Genomic DNA, 12117 nt, shown 5'->3' with positions numbered 1-12117 from the left:
GTGAATTCATGTTGGTGGCACCTGGGGCAAGGTCCTGGTGGGTTCTGATGCTGAGGGTCCTCTTGAGGTTTTTGGCACCTTCTCTACCAGTGGACCTCTGATCCACAGTTGAAGCTGGGCCCTTGAGGCTTGGAATCATGATTTGGGTGACCTTGAGGGGACAGGGTGCTGTTAACAGTAACTGCAATAAGCTGAGCCTTTTCTCTGGTCTTTTGCTTACCTCTCTTTGCCCTCTCCTCCTCGGCCTTGTCTCACTTGTTAAAGACAGAAAAGACAGTTTCTGACAGGTCATTAGTGGAGAGTGTGGGCCCATGGAGAAATTTTGCAGCTTTTTCTGAATGTCAAGGGCATGCTGGCTGATGAAAAATGGGTGCCCAACAAAATCTGACCTTCCCGGGAATCTGGGCTTGCATTAGTATACTTCTTTAGGGCTTCTACTAACCTCCCCTGAAACAGGGCCAGGTTTTCCTCTTCTGAGTGATCTTCTTTAGCTTATTATAATTAACTGGCTTGGTGGTATGTTCTCTCAAGTCTTTTTGCAAACAAGTTTTAAAAGGAGATTATTAAGAAGATTTTCTCCTCTAATGGATTTGAGACATGGGCATAACACCAGTGACAAGTCCCTCTTGGGTCCTTGTCTTGATAGAGAGGTATAAATATCTAGTAATAGGGAATCTCTGACTACTTTCCACGTCTTTTACAGACTGGAAGATGGTATTGTCATTGAGAGTCCCTTTGGAGAGCTATGCTTCCCATCTTTTAGCTTATATTGACTTGGCATTTCCCATTTTCTCTGGAAAAGGAACTAGAGCTTATAACCTGTCTGCTGGCCCCATGTCTTGTGAATACAGAGTCAAGTTGCAGGCCATCACTGAGACCCCTTTCCTGTGTGATGTCTGGATCTACACTTCCAGGGGGCTTCCTAGGGCTTGCCCATAAGAATTTCAGGGCAGTGTTCTTGAGGAGTCCTTCTTCTCTGTCGGCCCAATCTCCTGGGAACATGGGGAGTAAGGGTTCACCAGTTGTCCCCAGGCCATTCCTCCCCAGGAGATGTTTAGACCTATGCTCCTGAAGCAGGGGCACACATCCACCTGAGAGAAGTCTAGGACATGCTACCGGGAATACCTTTGTCCTCCAGTTTCCTGAGGGCTAAAATGTGAGCATGCTCTAAAGCAGGTGAGCCTCATATTCAGCCGCATGGGCCTCTATAGATCCTAAATGATCAAGGGCTGGAGGGGAGACACTCTCATTGGAAAGTACTTAATTCCCATGGGCACAGATCAGAGGTGAATCCCTAGAATGTCAAAGGCAACACTTAGTTTTGTACAAGAATCCTTAGCCCAGAATCCTGTGTTATAGAAGATGGAATGTCTTAGAAGGCATTGAAAGCAAGACAGAGGTGAAAGAGGGAGACTCTCATGGAGGCAGGGGAGAGCTGAAAAGAGTAACAGATCCAGCAGGAGGAAGGGTCTGAGGGGCGAGGAAATACTGTTAGGCAAGTGAGGATCAAGAGGAGGTCCCCAGAGGGGAAGAGAGGAACATGCAGCAAAGTCTCAGGGAGACAGGGATACTTGATCTGACTCCCATTGGACTCCTACATGACACAGGGAGAAGCCCCCAGTCAGGTCTCTAGGACAGTATCACCTGCTGTTATGAGTCTTTTTGGATATGCATGGAGTGGAGATGGGCTCCTGCCACCTCCTAGGAGAGAACCAAAGGACTCAGAGTAGATCAAGATTATGTCCTGGGCAGCTTAATTGAACACCATAAGTACATGGAACCTCGAGTAGGGCATGAGATTTTGTTGGTTTGTGCAGAGTGATGCCCCAATGAATCCCAGAGTGATTTGAACAGTGAGTAAAAAAGTATTTGCGAAGTCCCCTTTGGGGAATGATGAGAAAGGGGGAAAATTCAACTTCCCCAAGTTGAATTCTTGATCTTTTTTACAAGCGGTTGGGACAACCAAAGCAATAGGCTGAGCCCCCAATCTTGGGGTTTGTTCATATGAAACTTAACCCCGCAAAGGATAGGTCAGGCCTACTTAAAATGAGGCCTAAGAATCTCTCTCCAGCCAACACAACAAGCAAACTCACTGCCCTCCCCCTGTCTACATGGGACATGACTCCCAGGGGTGTAGACCTTCCTGGCAATGTGGGACAGAAATCCTAGAATGAGCTGAGGCTCAGCATCAAGGGATTGAGAAAACCTTGACCAAAAGGGGGAAGAGCAAAATGAGACAAAATTAAGTGTCAACGGCTGAGAGATTCCAAACAGAGTCGAGAGGTATCCTGGAGGTTATTCTTATGCATTAACTAGATAGCACCTTGTTAGTCAAGATGTAATGGAGAGGCTGGAGGGAACTGCCTGCAAATGTAGAGTTGTGTTCCAGTAGCCATGTTTCTTGAAGATGATTATATAATGATATAGCTTTCACAATGTGACTGTGTGATTGTGAAAACCTTGCGTCTGATGCTCCTTTTATCTACCTTATCGACAGACAAGTAAAACATATGGAATAAAAATAAATAATAGGGGGAACAAATGTTAAAATAAATTTAGTTTGAAATGCTAGTGATCAATGAAAGGGAGAGGTAAGGGTATGGTATTTTTGAATTTTTTTCTGTTGTCTTTTTATTTCTTTTTCTGAATTGATGCAAATGTTCTAAGAAATGATCATGATGATGAATATGCAACTATGTGATGATATTGTGAAGTACTGATTATATATGCATAATGGAATGATCATAAGTTAAGGATGTTTATTTGTTGTTGTATTTAAAAAAAGTTTTTAAATTAATAAAAAAAGAAAAAAGAAAGATTATGTCCTGGGGGAGCTGGGTCAGAGTCCCTAGACTCCTGGAGACACAGAGTTGCATGAGTACATAGGAGAGGATAACAATAAACCAAGTGAGAAGAAAAGTGAATGCACGTGGCCTTATCTCCTGGTCAATAGACAAAGAGCTGGCTTACCAGTCCAGATGGCTGGAGAGAAGTGTCTCCTGGTGGGCTCGCCAAAATATGTTGCTGGATTTGGGTCTAGATTCTTGGCTGCACTGCGAGAAAGAATTCAAGGGCACAGCATGGATATAGCAAGCAAGTAAAGTTTATTAGGTATGCACGTGAAGAGATATATGGGCACTCTCACAAGAAAAAAAGGGTGAGAGGTGAGAGGCCCTACAACACTGGGGCAATCTGCTTTTCAAAGCCAGACAGAGGAGAAAGAGCGAGACTTCTATTGCTTAGCTTCACTTATTCCCGTCCCCCCCCCCCCCGCCTTGTTCAAGGCCCTCCCTTCTACTGTCCCTTCATTCCAGGGCAGTGCATGGTGATAAATAGTGCATTTGGGTGGGTTGGCTGCTGCTGGGTGTTCTGTGTAGGTGGACAGCCCCCAGGTAGGGTGTCTGTGCAGGATAGGCCCCCCCAACTTTGATTAACCATCTCTGCTCAAGGGCTTCTTCATGGTATTTTCTCTCCTCTCTCAGGTCCCTGTGCTAGCCTGACTCAGCTGGATCCCCACTACCACACCAGTATTTAAAAACATGGACCCTTGGCTAATCCTCTTGGAGCTGAAATGATCTTAAATGAATGGGAAGAAAAATTTCCATGAATTTGACTTAGGATCTGACATTTATTGATTAGGGACTCTTGAGTTAGCATTTTGGTGTGAATTGGAGAATCTCTACTCAATCCAACAACCAAGATGATGAGGTCAATCTTTATTTATATGAAAAGATTTATTATTCCAGGAGAAAAAAAGTAGATTTAAAATAATAAGAGTATTACGGCATGGTTCCATTTTTGTTGTTGTTGTTCTTGATATGGAGTTATCCAGAGAAAAATATAAGGAAAGATAAATGCAAAACAGAACTTACTTCTATAGGAATAAAGGTGATTTTAATTAAGTTTTACCCAGAGATATTCCTTATCCTATCTAAATTAGACAGATGTGGGGAAGGGGAGAATGAAATAAAGATGAAGCTCACACCTTTCAAAATTCTGACCTTTTGAAGCTGTCTTGGAAAACTTCTATTTTTATTTTGATTTCCTCCCCCAAAGCACAGATCTTAAATCAACCTCCACTTCATCAGGCCAGTCTGAAACAGCAGAGAGGATAGCTTGTGACAAGGCACCACCTCCAGACAAGGTTCCAGGGAATTTCTTCTAGAATGGTAGGACCTTTTACTTGGGATTGTAATCCTACATTCTGCCCACTGTCCCCAATGTCAGGGTCTTTAGTTTCCAATTGGTGAGGACAGGAATGAAGGCGACAAGATCCTGAACTTGTCTCCTTCATTGGGACTTTACTTTTCCCCAGAAGTTCCAGATCCTGCTGCTGAGAGGAGAAGACGAGGACCCAGGACAGCCGTTTTCCCCACCATGGGACAGTCCTGTCAGCGTGGATTTGTAAGTTGTCCCCAAGCCTGGCTCTGACATCTGAGAAGGGTCCCCTGTGCCACAGCCTGCTCAGCCCACTCTCTCTGGCAGTGGGTTATATTACGGTCCATTTTATGGGAGAAAAAAAACCTGGCCAAGAGCACAACAGCCACCTGCTATAGGGCAAAACAGGAGCCCCACAGAGCTGTCCTCTAACTCTAGGGCAGGTTAATTCTCCCCAGGGCCAGATGGGTCCTGACCCAAGGAGCCAAAAGGATCACTGATTATTCCTCATTCATGTAACCCCTCTAGCTGAACGCTTCTTAGATACTTAACATTGGGATGTCATGAACCGGTGCTGAAAACAGGAGCTAAGCCTTTTCTCTCCAGGAGAAGGCTTCTTTGGCCTGATTTTGTGTTGCCATTTAAAGGCATAAGTCCATTCTTACCACTTGGAGAGCGCGCCGCTTCTCCCCTGGTTGTTGAAACAATCCCCTGGAAAACGTTTACAGGACATGCTATGTTCTCCTGAGTAGCTGGTTCATTTAGAATTTATCTATACTACAGATGGTCTGCCCTGGAGCAGGAATATGCTTTGGGAATTTGAGATGGGGTTTAAGGCCAGGGACAAACCCTGTGCCCCAAGAACCAGAATCCCCTCAGCTCTCTATCAGAACAGTAGTTGAGTCAGTGCTGCAGCCTGGCCTATCTGCCTTGTGGAATAATCTCCTCTGGTCAGCTGCTGGGTGACAAATTAGTTCTTTATTGCATCTAAAAGTGGAGATTGCAAACCCAAAGATCTGCTTTAGCCTAGAGGTGAGGGACTCTGGAACTTTGCAAGGCACACCACTTTCTCCCAGTCCTGCCTAGGCCAAGATTGATTTAAAAATTGGTCAAACAAAGCAGCAACAAAAAGTAACCCTTCATCAGCTCACAGAAAAGTCTCCCAAAGCCCAGCCAGATGCATCCTTCCTATCTCACAGGGCTTTGAGGGAATTGAATTCCAGCCTGTCTCTAAAGCCCCTGGCACCCAGCAGGCAGGACTGGATAATGGAAGCTGTCATTCTCCTTCTCATTCACCCAATCGGAGGAGCTGCTTGGTTTACAGGGAGGGGTGGGAGAGTGTCCATCACCAAAAACATGAATCTGAAGACTCATCTTTGCCCCTGACCTCTGAAGTTTCTTCCTTCTCTTCCTTTTCCTCTTCACCCCCACACTCATCCCAAGAAGGAGGAAAAACGGTTTTGCCTGCTTTGGGAAGGGAGAGGCACCTACAAACCAGAAGGTTTGTTTGGGGATGTCATAGCCAGTTCTCGCGGTCCCCAGCCTTCTCTTCCTGAGCACCTGCTAGCTCAGGGAGCATGCCTCCAGGAGCTGAAGGCAGGCCAGGAGAGTGAAGCAGCCCGTGTCCCTGTCACCGGCTTGGGCACTGGCCCCTGGAGTCCAGTGTTAGTTTGTGAGTCTGGGTCTCGTCCTCCATAGTACTTGGGGCCCTGGGGTCTCAGACACAGGTTGGAAACCTAGGAGTTGGAAATTGATTTGAATCCCTGTCCCTTGTCCGTCAAGTAGCCCAGGGTAAGCTGCATTTGTAGTGCCCTGTGAGTCTGCTATCAGTGGTCATTACTGTAGTTGCTGCTATTTAATGAGCAATTACTCTGCACCAGTCACTCCATTTTACATGGTCCCCTTCAATTTTTACAAAGGCCCAAGAAGTAAGTATCATTCCCATTTTTCAGATGAGGAAACTGAGGCTTAGAGAGATTAAATTACTTGCCCAATGTCACACATCTGGTCAGTGACAGGTCAGGACATAAATCCAGGTCTCTCCGACTCCAGCCCTGTGTTCTTTCTATGTCCATGTCAAATTCAGGGTTGAAAGTGATGTGTGCTACTCCAACCATATCTTCTTAAGGACTGAAATATTTTGTGCGATCTCAAGTTTAGAAATGTTGTGCTCTGGATATTGAATTTCTACTCTTAGTCTAAAGAATAGCCAAAAATTGTATGATCTGCTTCGTGTCTTTCTCTTAGGCCCCCAGGCTAGTCCAAGCCCCCAATAGCCTTTTTCACTCTTCCCTTATTCTATTTTTTTAAAAAAGATTTGTATTGAGATATTTTTACACACATACAGTCCATCCAAAGTATATAATCAGTGGCTCACAATTTAATCATATAGTTGTATATTCATCAATACAATCATTTTTGGAACATTTGCATCACTGAAGGAAAAGAAATAAAAAGGAAAAACTCATACATCCCATAACCTTTACCCCTCCCTGTCATTGGCCACTATTATTTCAATCTACCCAATTTTTTAAAATCCATATCCCCCCCCCACTATTATTTATTTATTTTTTTGTCTTATTTTTTCACTCATCTGTCCATACCCTGGATAAAGGGTGCTTCAGCCACAAAGTTTTCACAGTCACATGGTCACATTGAAAAGCTGTATAATTATACAATTGTCTTCAAGAATCAAGGCTACTGGAACAGCAGTTCAGCAGTTTCAAGTACTTCGCTCTAGCCACTCCAATACACCATAAACTGAAAAGGGATAGCTATATAATGTATAAGAATAACCTCCAAGATAAACTCTCAACTCTGAAATCTCTCAGCCACCAAAATTTTATTTTGTCCTGTTTCTTTCTTTCCCCTTTTGGTCAAGAAAGCTTTCCCCATCCCGTGATGCTAGGTCCTGGCTCATCCCTGGGAGTCCTGTCCCACATTGCCAGGGAGATTTATATCCCTGGGAGTCATGTCCCATGTAGTGGGGACGGCAGTGAGTTCACCTGTCGAATTGGCTTAGTGAGAGAGGACACATCTGAGCCACAGAAGAGGTTCTCTGGGGGTGACTTTTAGCATAATTATAACTAGGCTTATCTTCTCCTTTACAGAAATAAGTTTCATAGGGGTGAGCCCCAAGATCGAGGGCTTAGCTTATTGAATTGGTTGTCCCCAGTGCTTACGAAAATATGAGAAATTCTCCAGATGGGGAAGTTCAATGTTTTTTCCTTTCTTGCCAGTCCCCCAAGGGGACTTTGGAAATATTTTTTTATTCTCTGCCCATATTACTCTGGGATGTATCATCTTCTCTTATTCTTAATTCTCATGTAGACCTATTACTATCTGCAAGGTTTCATTAGAGCCCTTTCAGCAGGAAGTCTCCTGTCATGGGTATGTCCTAGACTCTTTGGTCTTTGGGCAGGTGGAAAACTTGCCAAGATTTTCCTGGTCACTCAGGCTGTCTATGGGGTGACTTTCCTTGTTTCCTTAGCCCTAGAACCATGATATCTATGGAGTTTCTTTGATTTGGGGTTTGCTCAGTGGAGGTTATGGCTTTTCAGTTCATAAATAGCAAACCTTATTAAGCATCTACTCTATACCAGACACTGTGTAGGACAAGAACATGCTATAAACAAAGTCTCTGCCCTCCAAGGAGGATACTTGCATTACCCCTGATTTTTATGGTGACTAGGGACATGTCTGTATGCTGTTTTCAACCGTCTGGTTACCTCAGTCTCCTTTCTTAGAAAATGGGATTGCCTCATGTTCTATCACTCCAGGCTCCATCCCTCGTCACCCACCAAGAGTTATTAGGGAAAAGGGACCTAACATTCGTACTGTGCTTTCTGGGCCCAGACGCTAAGGTAGGAGACACTTTATAGGTTATATCAGATAAAGGGCTGAAGAGAGGCCTCAGTTCTCTGAGTTGCAATTATTGGAGCCCTTTGAAGCCTCTAGTTGGGACCAATATATTTGAGTTTGGGTCCTATCTATTCCAGCTTGGAACTCCCTAGAAAATCTGTCCTTAGCAGCCCTTGGATTGGTTGGGACCAAATCCCCCTTCCTTCCTAGGGAGAGGCAGAAGGGCTGGAGCAGGCCCTGACTGAGCTGACTGTCCTCTCCCTTATTGGCAGGATTGATTTGACCTTGTCAGGCTCTAAGGCAGGCAAGCTGGCTACACGAGTGTTCCCAAACACTCATTTCTGGAGGTGTGACTTGAGTTCATCACCTGAACAGTTTTACCTCACCCCCTACCTAGCAGTCTCTGTCTGTGGTAACATTTATCATGTCTGCACTCCTCAAGTAGACCTCTCTCTGTCCCATTGACAGCTGGCTAAGTCCCCAACCTTCAGCCAGTTTATCCCAGCATGCCCTTTAGGCAGGAGGGCTGGCACTCACCTTCCCTGAGTTTCCAGCCTCAGATCACCCTCATTGGTCCAGGATTCCTTCTCCCTATAGTATTCCAGCAACCAGAGAATGAAGCATCTGAACAGACCAGGTTGCATTTGAATTTTGGGGCTATTGGAAGAAGAAGGAAGATATCTCCAAGACAGATGTGCCTCATTACTCCTGCCTCCAGTTTTTAAGTCTACTTCTGTATCACTTAGATTTTGCTGTGTAATAAATCACCCAAATGCTTGGTGCCTTAATACAACAATCCTTTCTTTGCCCACATTTCTGTGAGTTGGCAATTTAGATTGGGCTCAGCTGGGATGACTCTTCTCTGTCCCATTCCAATCAGCTGGGCTCACTCAGACTTTTGTAGTCAGCTCAGGGTTTGTGGTTCCTCTCACAGCTAGGCAGGTGGCTGACTATAAGCAAAGGTGATGAAAAAAACTGGACCATGTGTCAATCATCTTCCAGCAGACTAGCTCGGGATCATTCACATGGTGGTGGCTGCAAGAGTTCCAAAAGGAGGAAGAGAGGATAAGCCCCCATACACAAGCATTTTTCAAACCTTTATTGTCCTTTGGCCAAAGCAAGTCACATGGCAAATCCCCAGTCATTGTAGGACAAGGAGAATTTTAGTGACTCTTTTTTGCAAATGATTTACTATACCCTCCATAAATTTTAAGGCTGCCATGAGGAAATACACATCTCAGATTGGCAGCACCTTCCAAAACTTGTGAGGCAGAGGAAGTTCTAAAGGGGCAGGATGCCAAGCTATCCCCATTGGGCACTGGGGAGCTGGTCACTGCCATTGTTTCCTTCATGCTTATCTCAGTCCCTTCAAAAGGGAAGCATTGTGTCCTGCCACCTTGGGGACATTGTAAGGCCAATGGCTCAGCAGGGACCAGACACTTGTGCTACTCCAGCTCCCCTGCAGGCCTCTCTAGAAGCTCTGCCTGGGCTGTGCTTGGCTTATTGATTCACACATCAGCAGTCTCTTCTAGACTGTACGGTCCCTGGGTGCAGAACCAGCAATGTTTTGAATCTTTGAATCCAGAACCTTTGAATCTCCATGTTCTAGCACGGTGCCTGGAAAGTTTGTAAGCACCTAGTAAATGTTTATGAGAATAAAATAATGAGTTGAACACTTCTGTGTTAGATTCACTTGTCAACTTGGCCAGGTGAGCATACCTAGTTTTGTTGCTGCAGACATAAGCCAATGGTACGTGAACCTCATCTCTTGCTAATTACATCTGCAGTTGGCTAGGAGGCGTGTCTGTTGCAATGAGTGATGTTTGACTTAATTGGCTGGTGCTTAAATGAGAGAGCGCAAGGTAGCACAGCCTAAGCAGCTCGGCATTTCTCATCTCAGTACTCGCGCAGCTCAGCCCAGGCCTTTGGAGATGCAGAAAGAAGTCACCCCGGGGAAAGTTGTTGGAACCCAGGGGCCTGGAGAGAAGACCAGCAGAGACCATCCTGTGCCTTCCATGTAAGAAAGAGCCTCAGTGGAAAGTTAACTGCCTTTCCTCTGAAGAACTAACAAAATAAACCCCCTTTTATTAAAAGCCAATCCATCTCTGGTGTGTTGCATTCCAGCAGCTAGCAAACTAGAACAGAGTTGGTACTGGAGAGTGGGGTGCTGCTGCGGTTTGCAAATACCAGATATGTTGGAATAGTGTTTTGGATGGCTCAGGGGAAGATTTTGGAGGAACTGTGAAGAGAATGATGGAGAAGTCCTGGAGTGTTTGAAGAGATTGTTGGTGTAAATGGAACCATAGCCAATCTTGACAAAGGAGGACACAAAAGGGAGAAATTGGAGTTTGCAGAGTAGGAACCATGGAAGCTTGGGTCTGAAGCCAAGAAACCTCAGCCAGGAGAGTGGACCCACTCGTATACATGGAGAGGGTAAGTTTACCCTGAAGGGTGACGATGAGTCTCCCCTCTCATTGCAGTGGAAGAGTTGTGCAGCTTCAGGCCTTGGAAAAGGTGAAGCATGCTCCTTGGGGGACTGGGAGAGCCTGGCTGCCACCACATGGAGGGGTTGAGTGTGTGCCCCAGAAATGGCAGAGAGCCCAGGGGTGGCCCTGATGCCTGGAGAGAGTGGAGCCGAGAGGTGGTCTCCTCGATGTTCCCCGAGGTTGATTTGGAAAGAGGCGGGCCACTTCATGGTCCCTTGGAAGGGGTGGGACTGCCATTTTCTAAAGCCGAAGGATAAATGACTTTCAGACTCTAAAATCCCACGGCGCTTGCCCTGCAGATTTTACATCTGTGTTTCTTCCAATTTCTCCCTATGGAAATGAAAACCTATGTCCTGTGACTATCCTCCTTTGCATCTTGGCATCAGACAACTTGTTTTGAGATTTACAGGTCCACAGCAAGAAGAGAATTTTTTGCACCTGCTTAAGGTGATGCTTGAAGTTGCCAAGTTGACAAGGGGTGGACATGTGTTAGTTAGATTCACTTGTCAACTTGGCCAGGTGAACATACCTAGTTTTGTTGCTGCAGACATAAGCCAATGGTATGTGAACCTCATTTGCTGCTAATTACATCTGCAGTCGGCTAGGAGGCGTGCCTGCTGCAATGAGTGATGTTTGACTTAATTGGCTGGTGCTTAAATGAGAGAGCACATGGTAGTACAGCCTAAGCAGCTTGGCATTTCTCATCTCAGCACTCACAGCTCAGCCCAGGCCTTTGGAGATGCAGAAAGAAGTTGTTGGAACCCAGGGGCCTGGAGAGAAGATCAGCAGAGACCATCCTGTGCCTTCCATGTAAGAAAGAGCTTCAGTGGAAAGTTAACTGCCTTTCCTCTGAAGAACTAACAAAATAAACCCCCTTTTATTGAAAGCCAGTCCGTCTCTGGTGTGTTGCATTCTAGCAGCTAGCAAACTAGAACAACTTCTGAGACCTGCTGCATTCCATCCATAAAATAGTTCATCAGGTTATAATTTGTTTAGCCATTTCAAGGCTATTTGTTACTACTTTTGCTTTTAAAGAGTGATTTGTTGGCTATAAGCATCAGTATGTTATGAATGCATGTTGCTAAGATGACTTTGTAACATCTTCTCTTGTCCTGTCTTTCTTTAATTCCCACGGAAGTCTACAGCACATGAAGAGAGAATGACACCCCCACTCACAGAAAGTAAGGTAGGAAATCTCAATAACTCTCATTTCCTTCTGTAGCATTTTCTATAAAAACGAAAGATTGTGTGGCAATTCTCTTTGGGAGTTCAGATAATGGTTTTAAGGCAGCCAAGCAGCTTTGCTATGGATTCTCCAGGGTGAAGAGAAGTGTTTCCATCTAGTCTGCTCCTGCCAGGCCTTAGTCCACCTGCACAGGGCAGGTGCTTTCTGAGGGGGCCTGATTTTGTGACTAACCCCCTTCTTAGCCCTCTCTTGGAGGCAGGATGCTAAGTTTCGGTGCTAAACCCGGAGCCTTCCTGTCTTGGAGCTGCATGAACTATCTAACTGTGGGAGAGCCTCTGGGAGAGGAAATGGAAGGGTCTCTCCCTTTATCTTTTCCTACATGCAGAATCAGGCATTCCAGGAACGTGATACTCGTCTCGTTTGCAC

At 45.3% G+C, this 12117-nt stretch overlaps 1 protein-coding gene across 6 annotated transcripts in view; it reads left to right on the top strand.

Annotated features, from left to right (window-relative positions):
• HK1 (hexokinase 1) overlaps positions 1 to 12117 on the top strand; it is a 156831-nt gene that overhangs the window by 28697 nt on the left and 116017 nt on the right. For 2 of the 6 annotated variants that reach the window (XM_077125061.1, XM_077125057.1), the window contains exons 3-4: positions 4316 to 4404; positions 11644 to 11691. In XM_077125061.1, the coding sequence (XP_076981176.1) occupies positions 4378 to 4404; positions 11644 to 11691 (75 nt within the window). In that variant the 5' untranslated portion in view covers positions 4316 to 4377. Of the gene's footprint in view, positions 1 to 3482; positions 3709 to 4056; positions 4170 to 4315; positions 4405 to 11643; positions 11692 to 12117 lie in introns of those variants that run through there. The other 4 variants (XM_077125058.1, XM_077125060.1, XM_077125059.1 and 1 more) reach the window with 4 other exon arrangements.

The sequence above is a fragment of the Tamandua tetradactyla genome, chromosome 13 (assembly GCF_023851605.1).
Source record: "Tamandua tetradactyla isolate mTamTet1 chromosome 13, mTamTet1.pri, whole genome shotgun sequence".
NCBI lineage: Eukaryota > Metazoa > Chordata > Mammalia > Pilosa > Myrmecophagidae > Tamandua > Tamandua tetradactyla.
This window is presented reverse-complemented; position numbering and strand designations above follow the sequence as displayed.